Genomic DNA, 26549 nt, shown 5'->3' on the forward strand with positions numbered 1-26549 from the left:
TGCCGTATGGCATTCTGGTCTCCCTCATAGCCGTACGGCTTACTACTATCTCGTACAGTCCACTTTCCACCTCCGTACGGACTATTGCTTGTGTTCACTTCTGCAGCCGATCTCTCCACCATACGGCTATCTCCGGAAGCCTTTCAACACCGTACAAACCTCTTGAAGGGAAAATCTGCAACCTACTTATTCAAACAGGCCTGGAAATCTCTTCACTGCTTGACGTGGGACATTACAAAGCAAGTGTGTATATACTATACATATGGTACTTAAAATGCTAGTTATGAAAAGAGATACTACAATTATGCAATATAACTTGATATAATCATATAAAGATGTAAAAATCAGTAAACTTAAACAATAAAAAATTAAAATTGAACATGGCATTGAAGTATTGAACTAGAACATCATGATTCATGATCAAATGACAATCAAACAATGAACATTGGCATTGAACATCAGCAAATATTAGTCTATATATCAGTCTTCAAATCAATAGTATGAGTATCTAGATTCTAATATCTAAAAGTAATCAATGATCATACAATTCATGAGTCATGACATAAAGATGATTAGAATAAGTATCATGATAGCAAAATAAGTATATAATAATATAATGCAAACAAAAACTACAAGTCTCCCTACACCCACAATAAAGGAGACTTCGTCGCATCCCCCCGCAATAAAGGAGACTTCGTCGAGTTCCTCCGCAATAAAGGAGACTCTGTTGCGTCCCCTCGCACCCACACAGGAGACATCTCTAGCGGAGGTGGTGCTCTAAGTAGGGCTGCCCAAAATGCCAAGATGTCATCCCCCTGTCTCGGGGACGTCCCCACCTCCAAGACGGCCCAGTTTCTTTTTTTTTTGGGGGGGGGGAGGTGGCGCATCCCCATATTACACTGATCATCTAATAATCAAAATGACAGCAATTGATTGATAAATTATGCATCAGATTTGACTTAGAAATGTTAGCAAATAATACCAAATTTAAACCCTTGAACATTTATTATTTGATTTAAACAACTAAGTAAACCTTTAATCAATACTAATATAATGAATTATATCAATGTAGGCAATTGATTGAAGGTAAAAAAATTCTAAGAGGGAAGGGAAGAAACTTTGTGTTTTTTCTAGAAGGCGTCGACTTTGCATTAGTGAGTTGTGTGAAGGCAGTCTCGTCTACTGCACCTGCACATTAATTACTCTTTTCTTGTGTGCCTCAATAGTCTATGGACAATGTAGACTCTATTTCTCCCCGTATTTCTCCTTTTACACCGGCCTCTTGTGTTAGGGTTCCATTCAAAGAAGCAGTGGAGGGTTGTTGGGAGAACCAGAAGGATGTCACATTTGAAGTAGTTGCCAGCTGATTGCCAGAGTCCACAAACAAGGATAGAGCATGAGGGGGGTAAGGACTATTCTACCTCTCATCTCTTTACTGAATTGAACTTTGTTATGGCCAAAGCAGTTGCCAGAGCTTGCAAACAAGGATAGAGCATGAGGAGGTAAAGACTATTCTGCCTCTAATCTCTTTACAAAATTGAACTTTGTTATGGCCAAAGCATTGCAAGAGGAAAATGTTAGATTGAAGGACATTGCTATCTTTCTAGCTACTTTGGACCCTTCTAAGATGCCATCTAGGAATTTCTTGAGCAACTGGTTGCAACTAGCCTAGATTAAAAGACTAAGGCTCCATTTCTCATTTTGTGAATGGTGAAATGAGGCTCTTGTATCATTTTCTTCAAAGATGCTTGCAATTAGAAATAAGTTGTCAAAAATTAATTCCAGACCATAGGATAGGGATATTTTAGGCCTATCCATTAGTCCCCCGATGCCAACTATGGAGAGGTGACAGACCTGCCTTTCCCTAGATGGACTACCTTTCGATTTGTTCCACCAGTGTTGTGGAAATGGGTTCCTAAAGCTGTTGAGTCTTTGCGTGACATCCTCTAGATGGACTAATTTGTTTCCCTTTGTATACTCAAGAAGGGTACACTTCTCTGAGACATTCTATCCTAGGGATCCCATGGATTAGGAACCTTGAATGACGACTTAGAGCTCTCTATCTATAATGTGTAAGACGTGCAAATGTAAGTGTTGTGGCTCTCAAATGAGCTTAATTATGCAGTCCTTGCAAGGTGTGTCATCGGTAAATGTTGTCTAGCCAACAGGGTGTGTGTCAGGATGTATCCCATTAGTATATGCCCTTTGGGAAGGTTCTTGTTATGTAGCCGGCAGGCCCTTCGTTAATTGTCATGTAGCTGACGGACCCCTTCGGGAAGGTTCCTCAGGATGTATATATACCCCCTCCGGGTAATCATTGTAATCATCATAAGCATAATGTAGTGTCTTGGCATATGCGAATAATACAAGTTTTGTTGTTCTTATCTATTGTCTGTATGCGTTGATTTCTTTACCTAGTACAGTAAACATTTGGCGTCATTGCCTGATGGACCTGGTACGCAGGCAGACGGATGAAGACTAGTGCCGAATCAGCTGAGCAAGAATAAGAATAAGCTAAAGGAAAAGGATGAAATACGCACCGCGTAGGAAAACTTAATTTTAGCACAACAAGCCGAACGCAGATGAAGGTTTCAGCAAATTACTGACAGACACCGTAGCATGAAAGAATTGTTGGAGACTCGACAGCGGGTGGAGTTGGTGGAAGAAGTAAGGGAGGAGTTTCTGAACCTGCATACACCAAGGGAAGAGAATCTAGACAGAAGAGGATTGACTCACACGGCTCGGAGTGCCGAGGAAGCACGAGCGTGGAGTGAACTCTTCATCTGTGATACACTTCTGGAACAGACAGTTTCGGTTGACAAAAACCCTTCTTCACCAAATAGCACGACTATGAGGAGTAGCACGAGTGTTTAGAACAGTGCAGGTGTACAGAACAGTGCAAGTGTGCAAAACAGCACAAAAGTCTAGAACAATGTAGGAGTGCAAAACAACGCAAGTACACAACAAACCCCTCAACTTCGAATAGTAACGGCAGGACCAAAGGAAAAGTTGCCAAAATTTGATGGTGATGGAGTAGCCGATCCGATCCGACATCGTAAAACATGCGAAACGATTTTGAGAACGAATGGCATAACACATACAAATGAATGGGTCTGGCAGTTACCAGCCACCCTACGAGGTGTTGCAATTGATTGGGTCACCGATGCAGATCCCCAGAAATTAACCACTAGGGACAACCTTAAGGAGTTTATTGCCAAATTTCAACTTTTGCGCGACGACAACGAAATCGTAGCGGAGATATACAATACAAAACAAGGGAAAAATGAAACAGTTCAAGTCTATGCCAGGAAATTAAAAGACTTGGTAAATAAAATGGAGAATAAGCTGGCTAATGGGTTGCAGAAAAGATGGTTCATTGAAGGCCTACACCCGAAGTTGCGCAAGAAGATGAAGATCGTGCCACCATCATCATACACTGAAGTGTACAACCGGACAATGAACCTGGAAAGCAAGCAGAAGATGAAAAAGAAGAGTAGTTCGTCTGATTCAGATGATGACGCATCTTCGGAAGAAGAGAGCAGCGATGATGAAAACAGTAACAAGAAGGTCCACGCCCTCCAAAAGGATATGATTCGGATGATGAAAGAATTCAAGAACATGCAGAAGGAGACCAAGGGAAATGAGCTGTGGTGCACCGAATGCAAGAAAGAAGGCCATACGAAGGGATCCTGTCCAAAGGACCAATTTTGCGAGATTTGCCAGATCATGGGACATTCGACAAAGGAATGCCCTTTCAATCTGAAAACAAGAGGACCGCAACAAGTGTTCCTAACACAAGAGGCTTATGCGTCAGGAGGGAGCGGGAACACCAGTATGGAGGGTGCCACATCGGGAGGATACAAAAATTACGGCAAGGTCAAAACAACAATGGGAACAATAATAATGACAGCAGGAGTCGAATTTAGTATGATGCGAATGGACGAGTGATGGTTCAATGCCGAGCATGTAATTTGTGGGGCCACTTTGCCTGAGACTGTATAATGGCAAACACACCGAAGTTATTGTGCAGGTGGTGCAGTCCGAGAGATCATGAAGATGCCAAGTGCCCGAAGTCAAGAGTGATTTTGATCGCCATCAGGATAGACGAAGAGTAGGTTCTAGCCATCACATGGAAGCAAGCAAAAGTGTACCCCGACCCAATGAAAGAACAGAAGAGACTGGAGGAAGCATGGGCAGAAATCTAGAAAGCAATGCAAGCAGAAAAAGCACACCTGAAGGACACTACTGGTACCTCTGCACGGAATTGCGCAGAACAGAACATTGTACAGCAAATATTACAAACCGAGGTACCCGTCAAAGTAAGTGACCTGCTGCTCTCAATGCCTCAACTCCATTCGGCACTCACAAACATCGCTCTAGATGCTAAACTACCAGGAGAACACGGAAGGGAGTAGGAAAGTGGAGCAAGTACAGTGGACAGAAGGGAGAAGGAAAGTGGTGCAAGTGCAGAGGATCCAATGTTGCTAGCCCTCTCATCTAGACAGCTTCGACAGTCGTCGAGATAGGAATTCTAGGAACTGTTCTGATAGACACGATTGTCAACGGAGGGTCTGGCGTAAATGTTTTACCCGAGGATACCTAGAAGAGATTGGGACAGTCGACGTTGTGGCCACCTACATTTCAGTTGCTGATAGCGGATCAACACGGCATTAAACCTCTCAGCGTCCTAATGGCACAACTAGTGACGATTGGTACACAACCATTCCTGCTCGACTTTGTCATCATCCTGTTGAAGAGGAGAGGATACGACGCTATTCTGGGCCAAGGATGGCTCCTACAAGCGAAGGCCAAGCATGACTGGAAGAAAAATACATTATCACTAGAAAGCAAAGGGAGGAAATTCATTATTGATCTGCACACGCAAATGGTAGGTGAGGAGGCAACATCGTCGGATTTTGAAGGTGAAGGAGAAGAAGAGGATGAAGGGAGGCAATGTATGGAACCAAATTAGGAGGGAGTCCTGCGGTTGGAAGGAGACAACAATGATTTGGATTCAGTGAATGGTCTCTACCACAGGCAGATGGAGGATTATGAGCTCTTTTCGAGTTGTAGTATGCTAAGGGTTGACGAAGGTGAGAAAGAAGAGGGAAATGGATGTCCGAAGGAATATAGAGAAGTAGAAGAAGGAAAGGCGGTTACGATAAAAGCTGAAGGGGAGAACATATAGTACAAACCCAAAGATTCCACCGTACGATCATGCAAAAAGGAAATGTTATGTCGAACCATGGATATAGCAGAAAGGTGCCGGCAGCAAGGAAGACACATCATACGGTCTGCATAGGAAATAAAGAGGAAGGGTTTAATAAAAGTTGTAGCAGTAGGGAGTGAAGGTTCTAAAATCAAGAATACAGCTATTGACGGCAAGTAATGGCAGCTGACGGAATTCATCGTACGCGATATGGAATCATGTAACTTGAATAAACTAGATGAACAACAATTGCAGGCACAACGGGCCACGAAGGTTACAAAAAATAGGCACAAAGCATGGCACTTCAAGCACTTCAAGTTGAACAGGTTTCAATCGAGCCAATTAGTGCAGAAGTATAATGGGCGCAACGAGATCAGACCAAGTAGATTTAAAATAAAGTGGATCAGGCCATATAAAATCCCCGAAGTGGGCAATACCAAAGCAATAAAATTATGGACATTCGACGGAAAGGAAGTAGCTGATGTAGTGTAAGTCTACCATGGAAGAAATAACGCACCTCCGTGGATGAACAACTGAGAAAAGAATGACTATAAATACTGTATATATGTAAATACTGCACATATGCAAGATAAGTAAAGATTTTTTAAAGTCTATGGGTGTACGGATTTTAAGGTACGGAGTGGAAGTACAGATTGAAAGGGTATATTGCCTGTTGCAACTATACAAGAATCGGTATGAATCTGGAAGTTAAAGGTTGTTGTTTGCTAGCGTACGGATTTTCTATGCTTCTGGAGGTTGTTTTAGCCACTGTACAGATTTGAGGGGTAAGCTTTTAATTTGCTCGTGTATGAATTTAGAAGTTTAAGTTCCCTGTTTACAAGTTGCCGTATGGATTTGAGGGGTAAACTTTTTAATTTATGTTTACGGATTTAAAAGTTTAAGTTCCTTGTTTACAAGTTGCCATACTGATTTCAAGATTACAAGTTGCTATATGGATTTCAAGAACACAGATTGGCATACAAATTTGGAGAATGAAGTTTGGCATATGGAATTGGAGAATAAAGTTTTGCGTATGGATTTTGAAGGATATTGCATACGGATTTGGAAGGATATTGCCTGCTATCACCATGTGGATTTGGAGATTAAGCTTGCAGTTTGTTTCAGACTAACTCCTCTAGACATCATACGGATTTTCAAGAATAAGTTGCTTGCTACAGGTTTGTTTTAAGTTTTTTGTGCTGCTGTATGGATTGTTTAAGATATTGATTAAGGCGTTAAGTTTTGAGGGATACTCGATATGTCCAGCTTCTCTGGTAGGCTGGTAGCCGTGCAAATCCAAACGGTTGGTCGTTAGGGAAGGAAAAGAAATTGTGGAAGGAAATAACTGACCTAATAATATATGGAGTCTACAAGCAAACGAAGGTGGAAAAACCAACTAGAAGAATCTACAGTTGAGAAGGGCAGAAGGGAGCAATCAGAATAGAGGAGCAAAAAAAAAAAAACCAACGATAGATTGAAACAGTTGGAATGAGTAACGCATGATGCCCAAGGGAAGGGAAAACATAAGCAGTTGCCAGAAAGAGTGTGGAATCGGAAGAAAATCACAAAAATGGTGTGTTCCATGCAATTTTCTATGGGTTTCAAAGTGCTAATTTGGTCTTGGCAGCGAGGGGCGCTGCCCCTCGACCCCACTCTCTATCGCGACAAGGAGTGCGCTTGGGGTGCTGCTCTAGGACCTTGCGGGGGTGCTGCCCCTCGACCCCACTGGGCCCAGTCGTTGCAATTATCACTTGTGGGAAGTGTGACCAGTTGATGAGACCTAGAGTTGCTATAGGCATAGTACACTAGAGGTGGAAAGATCAATGGAGCGAGCCTTTCGAGAGGGTGATACGCTTTAAGGCACTTGGAGTAGGTGTTGGACGCAAAGAAACGTGAATCGGAATCAGATCGGAATCGGCAAGGCCGAATCGAATCGTGAATCGGCAATTAATCGGCGATGAATCGGCAAATTTGAAAAAACCCTTTAAATTTAAAGATTTTAACAATTTAAAACTTATTTCATGCACCCTTTATTGAATATAACTTAAGCACACTATAACATCATCAAATAGAAGTTAAAACTTAACATACATAAACATGGAACATAAAATCCATCACATACGTAACTATGTTATCTAAAATGTAAATTGTAGGCTAGCTGAAGTAAATAGAAATCAAATGATCATAATGATTTAAATCATAGAATGTATGTAAGATGATCCATAAGACATCAAATCATAAATGTATGTAAGAATCTAAGATGAAGATCCATGAAAGTTTGAAACATATGTCTATCAATGATTCAGTATCAATATCTGTAAACAAAATATAAAAACAAGGCTCCAGCTCAAGCCTCAGGCTCATAGTCATCATCATCCTCAACATCATCCTCAAGCTCGGCTACAGCCTCAGCCTCAACCTCTGAGTATCCAGTCTTCCTAGTAGCAAGGCATCTAATGTAGGTCCTAGAGGACTGTCGAGCCATATCTCCCGCATATAAGATGGGCTCACGAACGTCGCTAGGGCCTGTGTCTGTGCGTGCACGTGTGCGTCTACCAATGCCTGAAGAACATGCTCTAGCTGCCTCAACCTTTATATCCACGCACGGTCTTCCTCAGTGAAGACTGGATCTACAACCTCTGTGAGCCACTCTGATTCTGGATCAATCTCCTCCAGAATGATCGGAGAAGAGTCAGTGCCCAAAATCTGTCTGATCCTAAGACGGAGGTTGTAATGAACGAAAACAAGATCATTCAACCTCTGCACTGTCAACCTGTTTCTCCTCTTCGAGTGGATGTGCTCGAACATGGACCAATTGCGCTCACATCCAGAAGCGCTGTTTGGCTGACTCAGAATACGAATGGCAATTTTTTGAAGTTTTGGGGTTGTGGCCCCAAACATTTGCCACCATCTATCTAAAATAAGGGAAAATAAAAATAATTAGTCTCATTTACAAATTACAAATTACAAGTTAACTCTAAAATTCCATAATCAACTTTAAGTTTAGAATCTAGATTCATGAACATTGAATATATTATTTAATTTTTACCTGGCTGTATTGTTTCCCGAGCATCTATGGCTACCCTGCTAGAGAAAAGTGGCCCTTCTTTATTATTGAACTTATCAAGCTCAATAATTACAGCACTGCTATCCTCATCAGTACTCAACCTTTGGATCACTGTATATAATCCGGTGAGAACCTCCTCATCCGCCTTGAAGTCAGGACAGAAACGAAATGCCGAATTCAAAAAGTAAGATGCTGCATGGATGGGTCTGTGGAGCTGATTCTGCCATCTTCTATCAATGATGTCCCAAATAGGGGCATACTTCTCCTGCACTCCTGCATACTGAGCTCCAATGGCCTCCTTGGCCCTATCCATGCCCTCATATATGTAGCCCATAGAGGGCTTGTCCCCATCAGCAGTTCGTAGGAGAGATACAAGGGGCTCAGTGGCCTACATATAAAGTAAAACAAAAATTTGAGTCAAAACTTAAACATAGAATAATTCAATAATATAACTTAACATAAAACTAAATCATTAAACAATTAGCATAGTAAACTGTAAAATATTAAATGTTAAATTGCAATAAAATTACCTTAAGGATTTCTCTAGCAGGTTTCCAAAAACCATCATCATCAAATATGCAATCCACCAAATCTATCCCTGCAGTGGTCGTAGCATAGGAAGATGAAATCCACTCCCGCCCAACACACATGCTCCTCAAATCATCCCTTGATGTCAACAAGGACTGCAAGGTGATGAAATTCGAGGCAAAGCTTGTGATCCCTGGACGAGCTAACTCTTTGTCTCCTGTGTACTTCCTCATTGTGCTAAGGACAAATGAATGATTATAAATAAACTTGCATATGTTTTTTGCCCTTTCCACACATGACTTGACCCACTCAAGTTTGCCAATTTCCTCCAACATGAGGTCAAGGCAGTGTGCTGCACAAGGGGACCAAAATATGGTGGGGTGCCTCTCCATCAAAAGTTTGCCTACAACAATTTTAAGATAATTAGAAATTCAAATTTCAAACATGTTAGAACTTAGGAAACTTAGAAATTCTAAGTTAGAATTAGAAAAAGTTCAAAATTCAAATAAATTTATTTTCAAAACTTAAAAAGTTAAAAGTTTACCTGCAGCAACATAACTTGCTGCATTATCCGTCACCACTTGCACCACATGTTGTTCCCCCACCTCTGCTATAACTTCCTCAATAACCTCACATAAGTATGTGGCGTTTTTTACATGAGCAGAAGCATCAATGGATTTGAGGAACATGGTATATCCTACAAGTAACAAAACAACGAATTATAATTACTATTAGCAATCAACAAATCAAAATTTGAAATAGTCAATCATGATTCAAAATTATGTATGTAGGAAAGTAGAATGATCAATCACCTCCACAGGATACAAGAAAATTGAGGAGTGTTCTTCCCCTCCTATCTGTCCAACCATCAGTCATGATGGTGCAACCCTTTTCGATCCACTCCTTTCGGTTGTCCTCAAGCTCATGCCTCATATCCTCAACCATTTCCTCCAGGAGGTATCCACTCAAATCAGCCTCAGTTGGGGCTTTAAACCCCGGACCACAAATGGTAACTGCATCTATCATGTTCTGCCAATAAGGAGTCCTGTCACAAATAGATAATGATATTGATTAGAAATTTAGATGTCAAAAACTAAAATCATAAAACAAGTAGATATAATTAAAGTTTTACTTTTACTTTTAACTTTAACTTTGAAGATAACAAAGAAAAAAGAATCAATTACCTGGCTGCAATAAATGGAATGTTGCAAAAGTACCAGAATTTGCAAATCTCTTTTCTGGCAGCATCATGAATCTCCTTGTTCAAACCCATGCCCTCAAGCGTGGGTTGGGAGCCAGGAGTAGTGCGGGGCACAAAGTAACTATCCATTCTGTTTTTTCGCACTCTAGGCCGCAATAGGTTGGTGTTGGACTCTGTCTCAGTATGAGACCGACTACCACTAACACTCACATGAGCACTAGCACTAGGATGAAAAGGAGGCCTAGAAGAACCCTCTCCAACACAACCTACGGATGCGGAAGCTGATGTAGATGCGGTTGCGGATGTGGGAGCACGGGAGCCAATACCTCTTAACCCTTCAAGTTGCATTTTCTTAGTCAACTTGTCTTGTTCAATTTTTTCTAATGCCACTAAACAAGTACGTTTTGCCTCAGCGGTTTGATGAGTGCAAACTGTGACATCATGGCCAGGTATGCCAACAATGTGGTATTTCAATCTATAGATACCTCCTGAATTTATTTTTTCTTTGCAAAATATACATTTTGTTTGATATTTGGTTCTCCCAGGAAACTCTTCATTATATTTCCGGCATTCATCTTTTTTACCCATTGTGGAAATTGGAAAATGAAAGCAAAGGGCTGTTGCAATAAAAAAATTCATGTAAAAAATCAAAGTTTGCAACTAATAAACAAAAACTACAAAACAACAAACCCTAGTTTGCAATTTAGTAAAAATAAAAAACATTCAAAATTTGCAAATGAACACTAAAAAAATTTAACAAAAAATGCATACTACACTAACATGCAAAAAAAAAACCAACACTTACCTCTTGCAAATGAGTTGAAGAGTGTTGATATTGACTCCTTAATGCTCCCAATGCAATTTATGGCCTCCCCAGATGGACTTCTGATCTCTTTGGTGCTCTTCCTTCTTGCCGGTTGGAAACCTATGGATTCTCTTTTCTCTTCTTCTCTCTCACTCTTCCTCTCTTCTACTCATACTAAGCAAATAGAAGGCTCTTTAGGATTATAACAAAGAGGAAAGTCAACTTAGAAAGAAAATAAAACATTTGTTTTTTTTTTTAAATTGAACTTTCTATCCTTGCTGCCGCGGCTGATTTCTGGAGATTCACGATGGCGATTTTGGCAATTTTTGCCATGAATCGCCGATTTTGGCAATTCAGGCGATTCACAGGAAAAAATCGCCACCAGCAATTTCCGATTCCAAAAAAATCGGGAGCCATGAATCTTATCACGATTTCGGCGATTTCATGGCAATTTTTGGAACTATGGTTGGACGTGAAGCTGTTTTGATGGATGCAGAGAGAGCTCGGGAGGAGCTAATCATCCAATTGAAGGCAGTTCAGCGACACTTGGCTTAGGGTACCGAGGAGTTGGAAGCAGAGAAAGCAACACAAGTGGCTATCAAGGTCAGCTTGATTAAGAAGACAGTATTGTGTTAACAAAGGCTACAGGATGCAACGTGGGTGCAGGCACGGAATGAATGTGAAATTGATGTGACAGAAACAGATCCATCTTGTTGTAGTTAGTCAATTAATGTATTCCGTTTTGTTAATGTGTCTCGGATATTTTGTATTTGTCGTACAGAGACGACTTTTTCTTTTGGGGGGGATGATGTCGTCGGTAAATGTTGTGTAGCCAATAGGGTGTGTGTCAGGATGTATCCTTTCGGTATATGCCCTTCGGGAAGGTTCTTGTTATGTAGCCAACGGGCCCTTCGGTAATTGTCATGTAATCGACGGACCCCTTCGAGAAGGTTCCTTGTGATGTATATATACCCCCTCTGGGTAATCATTATAATCATCATAAACATAATGTAATGTCTTGGCATATGCGAATAATACAAGGAGTTCTATTGTTCTTATCTATTGTTTGTATGTGTTGATTTATTTACCCAGTACGGTAAACAAGGTGCACCATAGATTGGGAGATTCGAAGACAAGAGAAACAATGCTAGTGTCCAAGAACCAACATGCGATGCAATGAAAATGCAAACCAAGCTAAATGCATATCAAATACAAGCTAAATTAACAAATGTGAGAGTATTAAAAATCCTCCTATTTAAGCTAGATAAGCTACTCTAAAGTATAAAAGGAACTAAGCTAATGCAAGTATTCCATAATGCTACTATGATATGCAAGTATGGATGTAATGATGTTAGAAGCTCTTCAAAGCTCCAAAGAGTATCTAAAAATCATGCAACATAATGTTAGTACAAAAGCATGAGATATGAGAATGAGGTGAGAACTCTCCCTTTTAAACATAGATTAGCTAGAGGTTTATTTATTGCGCAAATCCAAGGAGTTCAATAATTAGGTCAAAATGATATCAAAAGGTTGTATAAGGGGCTCAAAAGGGTAGATAAATGTGATCATAAGATTAGCCCCTTGTGGTGACAGATTAGCAAAGAGGCAAGTGAAAGCCAAAAAGAGATGACAAGTTATCATCAAGGAGAAATAAGAGAAGATGAATAAAGTTAGCTGACACTTCCATGAAAGATAAAGAAGACTCTTTCAACATCCAAACACAAAACTAAGCTATAATCAACCCTCAAATACAAGCTAGTATGCAAAAGGTGCAATTGCAAGGGTTATATAGATGGGTCCTAGTTTTTATCATTGAGCCTTATTAGAGACATCGAAAGATCATACAATCATCACTAGCACAAACAATGAGGATATGAATATGATCTATATTGGATTGAAATTTGGGAATCCAATCTATGCATCAAAGACATATAGGACAAGATGGCTAGTGCAATTAGATTCCCTAAGTTTAGATGTAGCAAGACTATGCTCGCATCAAGACATGAAATGTCGAGATGGCCATAAGAACGCACTTGCAAAAAAAAAATGATGATACATTGAATATCCTAAGTGTCAAGTGGAACAAGCAAGATGCTCAAGACACTTAAGATCGACAAGGTATACCCATAGGCAGAAAGTAAAAGAAAACATGCCGCATGCCCCCAGTGCTCTAGTCCATGACATCCTCAAGAGACTATTAGGGAGGGAACACTCAACAAAGAAATTATCATAGACAACACAAAGAAAAATAAAGCCAACAAGTCTCAACCAATTTTTAGTGTTTAAGTGTGCATATGGAAAATCACATGACTAACTCTTTAGGACTCAAGTCTGCTAGTGAGAAGTATTGCAACATCCTAAATTGTCACTAAAGTATTTGATAAGTTTTCAAATACACTCGATGTCAATGGGAGTGTTGAAAAACACTGTTGAGTGAGCTGCCAAAGATACACCAATACAACAAGGAGACCTTGATGAGCTAGATAGTTCATGTCCCCTAGACCTAGACGAGAATTAGTTCCAAGCTAGGCAAGGCAAAAACAATATGACATGAATGGTGTATGACCGCAAAGCGGGATCGAGATAGACATAAGATCAAGGGTCTCAAGTAGTGAATAATTCTAGGTTTTCACCACTTAGTAGTTTAACCTAGCTCATAAGCAGGATCACATCATTTTGTTTAAGTGTCAAGTAAGGTATAGGGAATGATGTAGTAGAAAGCTGGTAGATAAGATGGACAAGGAAGGATAGGAAAAGAGTATGAAGCGATTGAAAGCGATCATCAAGGACTGCCTCCTCAAGAATTCCCAAGCTAGGAAAAAGGTAAAATAGCCATATGAAGCAAGTTTTGGACAAGCCAAGAAAACAAAGAAAGGAGATAGCATGTAGGACAAGCAGTTAAAGGCAATTAGTGAGATAGCATATAAGATAAGTAGTGGAAGCCAACAAGCAAGATAGCATAGAAGATAACCATTAGAAGTCGCTAAGCGAGACAGCGTATGGGATAAGCAATGGAAGCCAATAAGCAAGATAACATATAGGATAAGATATAGGTTACTAAGTCTACTTTTTATCCATCCATCACATATAATGAGCTTGTCTCTTGTAAAATGCATGCTTGGTTATAAGCAAGAAGCAAAGGTGGCATCAAAATAAGCTACATCCATGAACCTCAACAAGGTAGCCGATAAAGTAATGGCTCTATAGTAAAATAGGCCACTGAAAATGTAATGGGCCAATGACACAAATATAATTAATTTTGGCAAAGGTTGGAATTAAAAATTTAAAACATTGACATATTCATTTAATGTTTTAATATAGGGGTACCATTGCACTTACCCATACTTGCATATGTAAGTACATGTATATTTATGCATACGTAATATTTCAAGTATATGCGCATTTTGTATAAAACATACACGTTCCTATAAATCATATGGAATATATACGTCTGTGTACATATATGTACATGTACAGTCATGTGTAGGTAGCATGGTATGATTATATTAAAACATGCCTTGCCATGACAGGAAGCTCTGAGATCATCTACAAACATAAAGATAATAATTTTTCTAGTTTGATTATTTCATTATTTTATTAAGTGTGTTGACCATTTGTTCATAGTGATCACTTGATATGACCTTGCTTGCCTAGTCTAGCTTCCTTGACCAAGGTGGCTTAGAACTCATACCTGATAACTCAATTGTAGTTGATGCCCTCATGCCTTTTCCTTTTTTGGCAATGCTCTCCCCCCCCTCTCGTCATGTTCCTACAAAAATGATTTATCAAGGTAATAACATATTGCTAAATTGTTTAATTTAAAATCAAATATTCATACTAGCTAGCCACTTGATGTTCCTATAACATCATAATGAGAACCTTTATTTAAATTCCTCAAGGACATAATGATTAACCGACGTTTCAATTTTCTAAGAACCATAATGAACAATTAATCACTTCTTTTTCACATGAAATCAAAATGAATAACAATTTAACGAGGTTACCAGGAGACAGGGAGACTTGGAGGTCTCTGGTACTGGTATTGGTACCGGTCTGACAATTTTTCAAAAATAGGAGACGGAGGTACTTGAAGACAGCAATTATTTTTTAATAGTTTAAAGAGTCTAATGCTAAATACAAAATTTGAAAATAGTAACACTGTAAAACTAAAAGACTAAAGTAAATAATAAAAGTAATGTCACATTAATATAGAGTCAAATATTTCAAAACTCACCTAATCACAATATTGTATCTCATTGGTTTTAATTTTTTCATTAAAAATATTAGAATGAGGGCTAAAATACATAAAATTATTTGATATTATATTTTGCATTTATATTTTATCAGGAGACTTCGGGGAGACTTCACTTTTTGGATTAGGAGACTGGGAAACTTCAGGAGACTTCGTCATGAAGTCTTCAACATTTTTTGAGGTCTTCAAAGATGCAAAAAGTCTCTGACAAGCATCTCAGTCTCTGAGACACGACTTTTAGGGGGGGAGACGAGTCTCCGGTAACCATGCAATTTCACCATCCAACTCAATTTCATCTATAACTTCAATCGCTATAATGATATTTTTTAAGATTTAGCAAAACATTGGGATGTAGCATGCCCTCCCCCTTGTCTTTCATCATCCTCAATGAGCTCGCAAATCAAAATATTAAAGAATATTCCAAATACAAACATATATATGTCAGCATTTTGCATTGCAAATTTGAATCATAATTTATTCATTTCAATCCATAGTTCATGCTTTTCGAAAAAGGTGTGGAAATGTCTAGAGGATTTGATCATAAGCTTCCCATCTTGCATTGTCTTAAGCATACTGGTCTACTTGATCCTCAAACAAACATTGATCTACCTGAGCCTTTGACTGGTTTGCATGCTCAACAATCTAAAGTTTTGCCATAAATCCAACTCTTTTGCAAAATCTATTAATAATTTTGGGGAGATAAAACATTTGTGTGGCTCCAATATCAACTAATGTAGAGATGAGGTTTTCATAAATCTTACCCGCAGTTTCTGTAGGGCCCAAGTGTTGCTCTGCCTGACAAATATTTCAAGGCTGCATGTATCTTTTGCTGGAAGACGACCTATTGATGAGGTAAAGGAGGTCATTTTTCTGATTGGAGATGCCTTTATTGGGGCACTGATTGACGTAGTGGTCTCCATCACATGCGAAACAACCCTTAGGTGGTCCTTTCCTCTCGTTTCCCTTGTTGCCACCTCCACTGCTGGAATTACCTTGAAACTCTTTACTATCATTCCCCTTGAATTCTATTTTGTTGGGTTTAAAGTTTCTAAAACTCTTTTTGTGTGTCCCCGAGTCAAAACTATGGTGCTCCAATTAGCTTTTCTTTTGTTTTCTTTGGATGGAATCATCCCTTTTGACCTTGTGTTGTTATCGGATAGTCCTTTCAAGAGCTTCCTCCATGGTTCATGGGGCGAGAACATCTATTGCTCCCCCAATCCTGTTGCTTTACCGCATGATGAATTTCCTAACTTTTAGTTTCCTATCTTGTTGATATGGAGGGACATACTTTAATAGATGAGTGAACTTCTCTCAGTACCTGTGTATTGTCAAATCTCATTGTTTAAGGATCTGGAAGTCTAGCAACTTTTGATCATAAAAGTTTTGGGATAGCCATCAATTTTTAAAGATAGAGACAAACCTGTCCTAGGTGATATCGGTAGTCTCAATGTTTAGTTCTATCTTGGTGTTTCCCCACTAGGTGGCTACTTATCCTGAAAGGTGATAAATTCCCCAAACCACTTTAGAGGTTCCAGAGACACTTCTAATCTAAAAGTATTGTTCCATTTCTATTAACCAAGCCTCTGTAGCTTCACCAGATTCAGACTCTGAAAATCTCGGGGATTTAATCTTTTTGATTTTAGTAGACAGATCATTGACTATTTCCTCTTTCTTTTGCATCTCAAATGGAGTTAATGGGGGTTGGTTTTCTTGTTCACTGTGAGTAGTTAACTCTAGGTCAATTCTTGGAGGGAGTGAGGAGTGGGTTCCCCCTTGACCTCGCCCAAGATGGGCTGCAATATCATTAATTCTTTTTTCCATGCTTTCCATTTTTTTTCCCTTGTTTGTTATGTACCCATTTTGGCTGACATCGTTTAGCATGCCAGATCAGCCTATCACAGGCTCTCGTAGACTGGTGGGGATGTGGAGAGAGTCGACCAATGACTATTTGACAGTATTTTGTCCTTACAGTTGATTAGTGATTTTGGGCCTAAATTTATTATAAAGTTACTTTATTCAGGCCCAGTTTTATAATTTGATGTTGAGATGTACTTTTTATTATAAAGTAATATTTTATAAAAATGCACTTTATTTCAAAAGAATATTTGGATGCTTCTAGAATGTTTAAGTGACTTCTAGAGGAAGCTACTAAAAAGTGAATAAATAGACTCTATTGGTCTTGCATTTGATCATCCAGTTTGTATTTTCTCTCTTGACATCAGATTGTGATTCAGTCACATAGTCTATTATGGAGCCAAGTGGTTTCAAGTCTTTGGGAATGGAGTCTCCTAAGGATTTTGCATAGCTGAGGAGGTGAAATATCTTTTAAAGGGTTGCACATTTGGAGGTGATACTACAGTCACTTCAACTAGGGCATCATTGGGCCTAAGGCCATTTTCAACATTTCAAGAAGCATTTTTAGCAGATCTGAAATTATAGAAAGCCATTTTTAACAGGTCCGAAATTATAAGAAGCCATTTTTAGCAGATCCGAAATTTTAGGAGGCTTCTTTTAGCAGACCCAAAATTATAGGAGGGAATTTTCTGAGGACTTTTCATTTTCAGTCATGGATTGATTGCAGGACATCTTTAGAAGGCTTAATTGTGGTGGAGGGAAGATTTATAGCTGCTAGTTCGTTTTTGCTACAAATCTGATCCAATTTTCAGAATTTCAGGATAGGGCTTTGGAACCACATTTTTGTTCATATCTTCCTGAATCCTCATTATTCAGCATATCATTCTGGGTATTTTTGCATCGGATTTCTATCATCGAGTAGATAAAGATAGGTGCATTTTGGAGTTCCAAAATGCCATGATTTATTTTTAAGGAATTTTCAAAACTCGTAGACATTTTCGAAAATTTGAAAGGAAGTACATTTTCAGATTTGGAGTGACTTTGGCTTGGGTATTGTCATCTTCAGCATTGGTAAAAATTATTACAGCCATCTACAATCAGGTTCTTCACTTCTCATTTGGCATTTGGCATATGGCATATTTTCTGAGAAATGTATGTTTTCAACTAAGTACAAAATATAGCTTCAGCGCTTTACTATTTTACATTGTACTTGTCTTTGTTTGCCATTTGGCATTATTGGTATCAAAGGAAGGCTAGGATTTTGCAAGTGAAAGAGTATTGTAATTTTTAGACTATCTATATTGCCAACCTAGGGTTTGATGATCATATTATTGGCTGAAATATGTATGGTATTTTTTCAAATTGTTGATATATGAATGGCGTATGGTTTTGAGCAATTCAATATCATTTATTATCAGTTAGTTAGTTTGCATACCAACTGTTTGTAAAAATGTCAGTTGGCTGTAGGTGTTCATTTCTCATGCTTAGATCATATATATGTATTGAATATTGCCAAAATTAGTTGCACATTCATGTTAGGTCATTGTTTAGACAATGTGGAGTCTTCTTGCAAGCATTCTTATTGATGCAAATTGAAGAAAAGAGTCATTTTAGCAAACTGAAAAGTTATATCAGTCATATGACCCCTTGTATGCAAAGTGTTTGACAAAATTCTTCGAGCCTTCAATCAGCATTTTAAGGTCAGATTTGAGCAGGGTCATTACATTGTCCCGCAAAACTTGGATCAACAAATCCATGGAACTCTGATGGTTGGCCCCATTGGACACCTTATTCTCTACAGTGTTTGCGTTTCTTGGCACAGTGTAGGTTTTGTTTCCTGAAATATATAGTTGGTTCCTTAATTAATATTATGTTTTCATTCATGTGTTTATCATTTGAAGAAAGAAGATACAATATTGCTCAAGAATTAAATACAAAAATGCCATTTATTCTCATAAAAGTATAGAAATCTTTACTTGTTGCAGCTGCAACCAATACTTATTTACAAAATTTTCCTCTTTTGAGGATATAACAAAAAGGGCTTAACATAAATCTTTTTAAGGACACCCTATCCCTGGGTACCCTGTATGTTTACTTCCTTGGGGTTATCCTTCCCTTTACAAGGTTTATGATAGATCATAAGTGGATTTGTCTATTTGGCATTCCATGCCTAATAAGTTTGTTCCTCATAATTGCATTCTTGGTTGGTGTCCCTCTGACTTGCTCCTCCTTGATCAAGAGCAAAGCATGGGCTAAAGTTTCATTGTCCTTGGGTATAGAACAATAGGAGCAATCATAGTTCAATGCGTTCTTGATCAAGAAGAAGAATATAGGATGGCGGAATTTCTTTCAAGGAGTAATTCGCATGTGCATCCTATTTTTCATTTTTTCTAGATAAGATAGTGACGAGCCCAAGGTTTAGTGTTCAACCAAGAGCTCTAATACTATATGTGACATACCATTTTCCTAACCTTTTAAATACATTGATAAATTACAACAATTTGCATTAGTTTCCATATTCATCTAAAAAGATATAGTTATAACAATTACTTTTCATAATCAATTGAAAGAGTTTAACTACTATAACGGAAGAAATTGAATTCTATTTAAGTAAAAAGGAAAAAACATCAATTAAATATTTAAGGAAAAGAAAATAACTAAAGTAACTATTTAAGGAAAAGGAATAATTGAATTAATTGCTGATACTGAAAGTATAAAAGGTCAAATACTCATTATAGGAAGATGGAATGCATGCAAAATTGAATGTATTTGTACAAGCCTTGGCATCTGGTGGAGAGAAGCATTGTCCAAGGCTTAACCTCTCAACTGTGGTCCCTTAGTATCCCACACAATATCTACTAAGAAAAGTCCTCCCTACCAAGGAATAGGCATTGGACACCCTATCCTACCATTGAGGATCTTGGTGTTAGGATGTTGGCTAGGCTATGGATACCTTCCATCAACCTATCTGCGAATTGCTAGCAACCCTGACTTCTAGTGATCACGGCAACAAGCATACGACTAAACCTATCCTGGACAGGGATTTATATGGACACAATGTGCCTGATCACCCATCGTTGACTTGACAACAAGATTAACACCATTTGATCACCATGAACTAATTAGTTAAGATTATTTTCTTAAGTTTATTAATTATTTATTTTCTTTTGATTTCCTTCTCTTATCTTGTAGGTATAACCCACTATTCATTTGTTATAAATCCACACTCTTCATCTCGACCTTGATTGTCTTCCTGAATTAATCCCATTGTGGTTTCTTATAACATTAATCAATCTTGTTTAACCACAGTTTGAACTCTCTGCCCGATGCAGGTTAGTAATTCTGAAAGTTTTCATAACAATTACTCAACTTTATAACAGTGCCTTTCCTTATCTCAAAGGCATACTGAAAAGTGCCCTTGTATAAGTCTATAATGGATAGAGAACCCTTTCAATTTAAAAAAAATAAAGTTCTGAAAAAAAAAAAATACATTCTCACAGAAGTAGCAAAGAATTCAAACTTCTTATGCATGATGTTACTTAGTCAGATTTATGAGGAAATGGCAGTTCAATTGGGTCAGCCTCTAACTATATTATCAAAAGAATTTCATCAACCTCCATCCAGGGTTTTAGAGCCTTATCGTATAAAAATTGAAAATTAGCAATGTGGAAGAATCTACGACCTAGTGAAAGTATTATCTCCTTCCTTATGTTACTCGAGAGCTGAACCACCTGTTACAGCTCCTTAGTAGGGTTAGGACAATCAAATAATGATAGACTCCCAACAATCATTGAGGATGAAGCATCTAATATGCAACCTTCAAATAAGATTCGCAGCTTTGTATAATTGTATTGACAGCTAGTTATGAAGAACAATCTTTAACCTCGTACTGTAAAGCAGCGATAGCTGGTGCATAAAAAGTGCAATGGAGAAGTGTGTGTAATGAACCCATTTTGGGGGTCTTTCGTTTATGTGTGACTTTTTCTTTAATTTGTATCATTTTTGCCATATTTTGTCTAACGATCTTTTTCCCGAAACCTTCATTCAATATATATATATATTTTTATTTTTTTTATTTTTTTTAATTTGAAGAGTTGTGACTTTTCAAAATTATATCATAATAATATAATTATTTAATTATTTATTTACATTAATTTTAATATTTATATTATAATATATATTAATTTAATAATATATCAACTATATTATTAGATTATAATACTTTATTAGTACGTTGGTATGATTATTATTATTATAACACTATATGATATTATTATATAATTAGAATGTAATATTACTTTATAAAAGTATCATTATTTTAATATCATTATTAATATTACTTTATATAAAATATTTATTTATTATTTAAATTATATACTAGTATAGGGACATCACAGTCCTCCCCTCTCGAATTTGCTTGTTCTCAAGCAAAGATAACTTATAAGACTATCTACATGTAATGTTAATATCCTTACAATGTAAAAAAATATAAGCATATATTGAATATAAATATTGATGCATAAATACACGAAGCAAGCACGAAGTAGACACATGAATGCATAAAAACACAAAGCATACACGATGAAGACAGCTGATGCATGAAGGCACAAAGCATACACGATGCAGACATATCATACATTCTTTGTTGATTCTCTATAATTTAATTTTCACAATGAAGTAGAGTAAAAGGAATGATTTATAAAATATACTTCCCCAATACGCCTTTTGATCATAGATTCTGTAAACACAAATATTTATTAGCATATAATAGCCCAAAGAAAGATGAGTCTTGTGATGATCCCTTTTCTCATTTACATAATCACTTGGAAGGAATCTTTCTCTCTCCTTATTACGATCATCATAAGATGGAAGACTTACAGTGCCAAAGGGCACGTGAAATAGACTACAAGCGGTTCTCTAGAGGATATCCGTCATGTGCCCGAAATTACTCTGCCTCTTCCTTCACAAACTCCCTATCTCACGATATCTTAATGTGGATGAGAAGATGAGTGTTAATCTAATGAACATAATCATTTGGAAGATTTCTTCATTTAGGGTACATGAATCTCTCTCTCCCTATTACAATCATCATAAGATAGAAGACTTACAGTGCCAAAGGGCACATGAAATAGACTACAAGCGGTTCCCTGGAGGATATCCGTCATGTACCCGAAATTACTCCACCTCTCCCTTCACAAACTCCCTACCTTAAGATATCATAATGTGGATGAGAAATAGACCCTTATGTACTATATTTGGAATATGTTCCTAATGTCATCATGATCCTTATGAATGTATCTTTATATATATATATATGTATCCCTTAATTCAATATTTATCTAATTCTCATTTAATAACTATATAATAATGAGAGGATCAAGCCTCATTCTTATAATATTGTATTCCTAATAATAATTCAATTATAAGAATGCATTAGGAATAATTATTTATGGTAATATTTAGAAATCCCTTAATTGTTCCAATCAATATAACATAAACATATATAATTATAATTACAATCCAAGTTACCTCGAGTGAGATTATATCTCTGTATACCTGCATCAATATAGTCTTCATAGGAAAGCGTCTAATCTTACCAATCGCAATGATGTATATACTATATACTGCCATGAGTATCCATGTAGGTGCCGCCATTTATGTCATCATTTGTTTCTTTTTATCCCCGTCTCTCCCACAAAACTCACAAATGATCAGATGATGTGTAGGAACAATAATATTTATGCATTTTGAGTGACATAGTTTGTATATCTTATTTTAGCTTCCAAATTGTGCCTCTCTTAATCTTTCTATAGCAACATTCTCAAATCTTAACATTTACGCATACCAAATAATTAATATGCAGAATGATGACGTCTAGGATATTAACATTTGAAGCTGCCCGTCCTGCAGCTAGATATTCTGAAAAATGCCACAAATAAAAAGAAATCCTCTTTTATAACAATGTGTTTCACACCACTTTTGGCTGGGCCACACTGATTTTCTTCATTTTAAGCCGAGAGTCTTGTGCAGCTCGATACAGAATCCTCATGCCAAGTGCTCCAAAAAAAGAAGCATTTTCTCTTATCCAGGTGAAACGAAATTTCTTCTTACCATTGATTCATCCCCAATATATTTGTTTTGTTATTGCCCCTTGTTATCGTTGTTCCTTGGGCAGCTACATTGGTGTTTAATATCTCAAGCCTCTTTGTATTCTCTGATTAGAACTTTCATCTGCTACTATCATGTCTTGTTATTCTGGGTTCATAAGGTACCCCCTACCTTTGATTGAAAATATATTCATGTACATATTATATTGATTAAAAGTTCCATGTCTTAATTTGCTACAGAATGAAGAAATAATCATTTATTTTCTTTGCATTTTTCCTTCCTTTCAAAACCCATATATGTGGCTTTCCTTCTTAACAAGCATAAGATGCTTGGACAGTTTTTGAGCAGACAAATTTCTCATCTCATCAAACTCAACCTATTATTTATTTATTTATTATAACATAGGGAGCCTTGTCAACCCTAAATATTGTTAAGGATAGATTAAAAGAAAATGCTAGCAATGAACAAGCCATACGCATTTGGCTACAATGAAAAATGCCTATAGCAGTGGCTCTGGCGAAGCTTTTGTCCAGTTCAACATGGAAACAATCAAGCTCATTTTCTGGTCACAAAACCGACTAAAACTTTCACTATAATATCTAGTTCCCTTATATGAATCTCCTTTACTTTTTGGTTTTGACGATTTTTTCTTTCACATATCCTCATGCGGCCTGTTTCGAATTCTATAATCCATGAAAAACACCGATGCATTGAATTCTCGCTGATAAACCTCACAAGTTGGCAAGAAGGTTGGCTCTAATACCATTTGTAATGAACCCATTTTGGGGGTCTTTCGTTTATGTGCGACTTTTTCTTTAATTTGTATCATTTTTGCCATATTTTCTCTGATGATCTTTTTCCTAAAACCTTCATTCAATATATATATATATTTTTTAATTTGAAGAGTTGCGACTTTTCAAAATTATATTATAATAATATAATTATTTATTTATATTAATATCACAAAAATATAAATTATTTATTTATAATAATATTACAAAATATTTATATTATAATATTTATTAATTTAATAATATATCAACTATATTATTAGATTATAATACTTTATTAGTACGTTGCTATGATTATAATTATTATAACACGATATGATATTATTATATAATTAGAATGTAATATTACTTCATAAAAATATCATTATTTTAATATCATTATTAATATTACTTTATATAAAATATTTATTTATTATTTAAATTATATACTAGTATGGGGACATCACAGTGTGGTGCTCAAGACTGTTGTGGAAAGTAGAATGCAGATGGAATAAGCCAAACATAAGACAAGGAATTTGCTGATAAAGAAGAGTCTTCTTGGTATCCTTCCATTGCATATAATAAACTTGTTTCTTGCAAAATGTATGGTTGGTTGTGAGCAAGAAGAAAAGGTGGTATCAAAATAAGTTACGCTCAAGAACTTCAACAAGGTAGCCGATAAAGAATTTATCAAGGTAATAACATATTTTCAAACTTTTTAATTTAAAATCAAATATCATACTAGCTAGCCACTTGCCATTCATATAACATCACAATGAAGACCATTATTTCAATTGCTCTAGAACATGACAATTAACCATCCAACTCTCAATTTCATTTATAACTTCAACAACTATAATGATATTTTTTAAAATTGAGCAAAATTTGGGTTGTCACACAATCCATTCAAGCTTTTGTTAATTACCCATGGACTCCTTAACAATAAACATTTTTCTAATTTATTCTATACAATTTTAACTTTCTTATGTTAGGTTCGATGTCATTTTTTCACTCCAAGTAATCGTAAGGTGCTAGTGGAGGAACTGTTTCATCGACTATAGATTGTAGTACACCTTTTTTACTCAGTAAAGAATCCCCTAACTTAATATGATGAGGCACTTTATAGTCCTTTTACAATGTGGAGTTACTTTCTAAGGTTTTATACTGTCCAAGGTAGCCTCAAATGCTGAAAATGCAATATAATCTTAGAATGATAACCCCTAACACACACCAATATGTAGTGCTTGAAAAAAATCCACTTTCAAATAAAGATTCCAAGACCATATGGGAAAGTTCTAGCTATATGAAGGTTTAAAAAATTGACTACTTGTCAGATCTGATGAGAAAACTAATTTTCTGCAAAAATGGGATCACCTGAGCAAAAACAAATCATTTCACTACAAAGAGCATGAAATGTTAGAACAACTTAAGAGGAAAAATGGCTGAGAAATGCCAGTGTATGTGAAGACAAAACTCCAATGTATAAAGGTCCAAATTTTGAAAATTACCAGCTGATATCAGCAATGTAATCATTAGATTTGGATATCTCGCCAAATTTGGTTGTTGCCAAACAGTTTAGAACTTTGCCAACTTTAGAGGTTAACCAAGTTGAAATTTCAATTATATTTAGAATGACTGCTAAGTGCAGTGAGGCCTACCAAAATTTTGGCACGGAGGTTGCAATTGCAGATGCAAAAATTAATTATATGAATTTTTTACAAATCTATGATGTATATGTCAATATGATGAATTCATTATCAATGTTATCATATCGTATTTGAAATATCCCTATATCTGGATGCATGTATGTATCCATCCCCTTTGCTCTCTCCTTCCATCCCCAAAAATGACCTGAAAAATCCTGTCTCCGAAATGCATCCCCTTGTCCCTGTGAATCCCTGTCCTATAAATTTGTGAATAATAGGTAATTTATGCCGACAAACACGTCTAAAAAGTCTTGGCAGGTGGACATCACTATATATTCCTCTCATAATGCAACTAAAACTTGTCTAATGATTGCTAATTGTTCTGTTTCTTAATGTGTTTATTTTTCTGTTTCTTAGAATTATTCTCGGACTTGACAATCAATACTATCAGTACTATGACCATTGCTCTCATAGAGCTTCTTTATTGGGTGGTATTAATTAGGCAGGTACCAAGTTTCTCTCACTAAACCCCCTTTACTTTGGGAAATGGGTTAGTAAATTCTAAAATAAAATAAAATAATATTGGTTCTCAAAGAATTTTATATTTTAGATCAATCAGGTTTTCATTGCCTCTTATTATTTTAGCTTGGAATTTCTCACCAATATAATTGAGCAGTTGATCTCTTACCTATCTGTTTCATAGCACTACTTTCTATTCTCAAGCACAGCTTGCTTTAACCCTTTCTGTGATGATAGATCCATTAGAGAGAGACACAAAACATCAAAACTCAATTGATCTATGCAAATGATCCCAGTTGAACATAATAATTATTTCCTGATTTTTTAATAGACAGAATTTTACTTGGAGATTCATGAAACTATATAAGTTTTTATATTGTTAACTCTAAATATCTTCAATGAGTACATTGACTAATACTACAATATATACCTCCATTCATGTATCTATTTGTCTGTACTCTGATCCACTAACACTCATTCAGAGATCAGTTCAATGTTCAAAGAATGGAACTCTTCTAGAGTTATCATTGAATGTGCCTGTGCCAAAAGCCAGAGGCAAATAAATGTATCTTTGAAGTCTGTTTTCAGGA

At 36.8% G+C, this 26549-nt stretch overlaps 2 protein-coding genes across 6 annotated transcripts in view; one reads left to right on the forward strand and one right to left on the reverse strand.

Annotated features, from left to right (window-relative positions):
- Positions 1 to 26549, forward strand: part of HEMG2 (Flavin containing amine oxidoreductase family) — a 346786-nt gene that overhangs the window by 310034 nt on the left and 10203 nt on the right. The gene's annotated exons all lie outside the window — the stretch shown is intronic.
- On the reverse strand, positions 6445 to 9749 carry LOC149564010 (uncharacterized). Its single transcript, XM_089824208.1, has 4 exons — positions 9617 to 9749; positions 9349 to 9501; positions 8955 to 9207; positions 6445 to 6559 (listed from the first exon to the last, which is right to left on the reverse strand). Exons 1-4 carry the CDS (start codon positions 9747 to 9749, stop codon positions 6445 to 6447), a joined length of 654 nt encoding a protein of 217 aa, XP_089680334.1.

Source organism: Cupressus sempervirens, chromosome 4 (genome assembly GCF_028749045.1).
Source record: "Cupressus sempervirens isolate cs-2001-9-10 chromosome 4, ASM2874904v1, whole genome shotgun sequence".
Classification (NCBI taxonomy): domain Eukaryota; kingdom Viridiplantae; phylum Streptophyta; class Pinopsida; order Cupressales; family Cupressaceae; genus Cupressus; species Cupressus sempervirens.

What these genes read in the sequence shown, in the direction of transcription:
- LOC149564010 (XM_089824208.1), bottom strand. Translation starts at nt 9,749, where the DNA reads ATGGTTGAGGATATGAGGCATGAGCTTGAGGACAACCGAAAGGAGTGG. An exon ending in TTTTCTTGTATCCTGTGGAG is followed by an intron (nt 9,502 to 9,616) that starts GTGATTGATCAT and finishes TGTTACTTGTAG; the next exon opens with GATATACCATGTTCCTCAAA. An exon ending in AGCAAGTTATGTTGCTGCAG is followed by an intron (nt 9,208 to 9,348) that starts GTAAACTTTTAA and finishes AAATTGTTGTAG; the next exon opens with GCAAACTTTTGATGGAGAGG.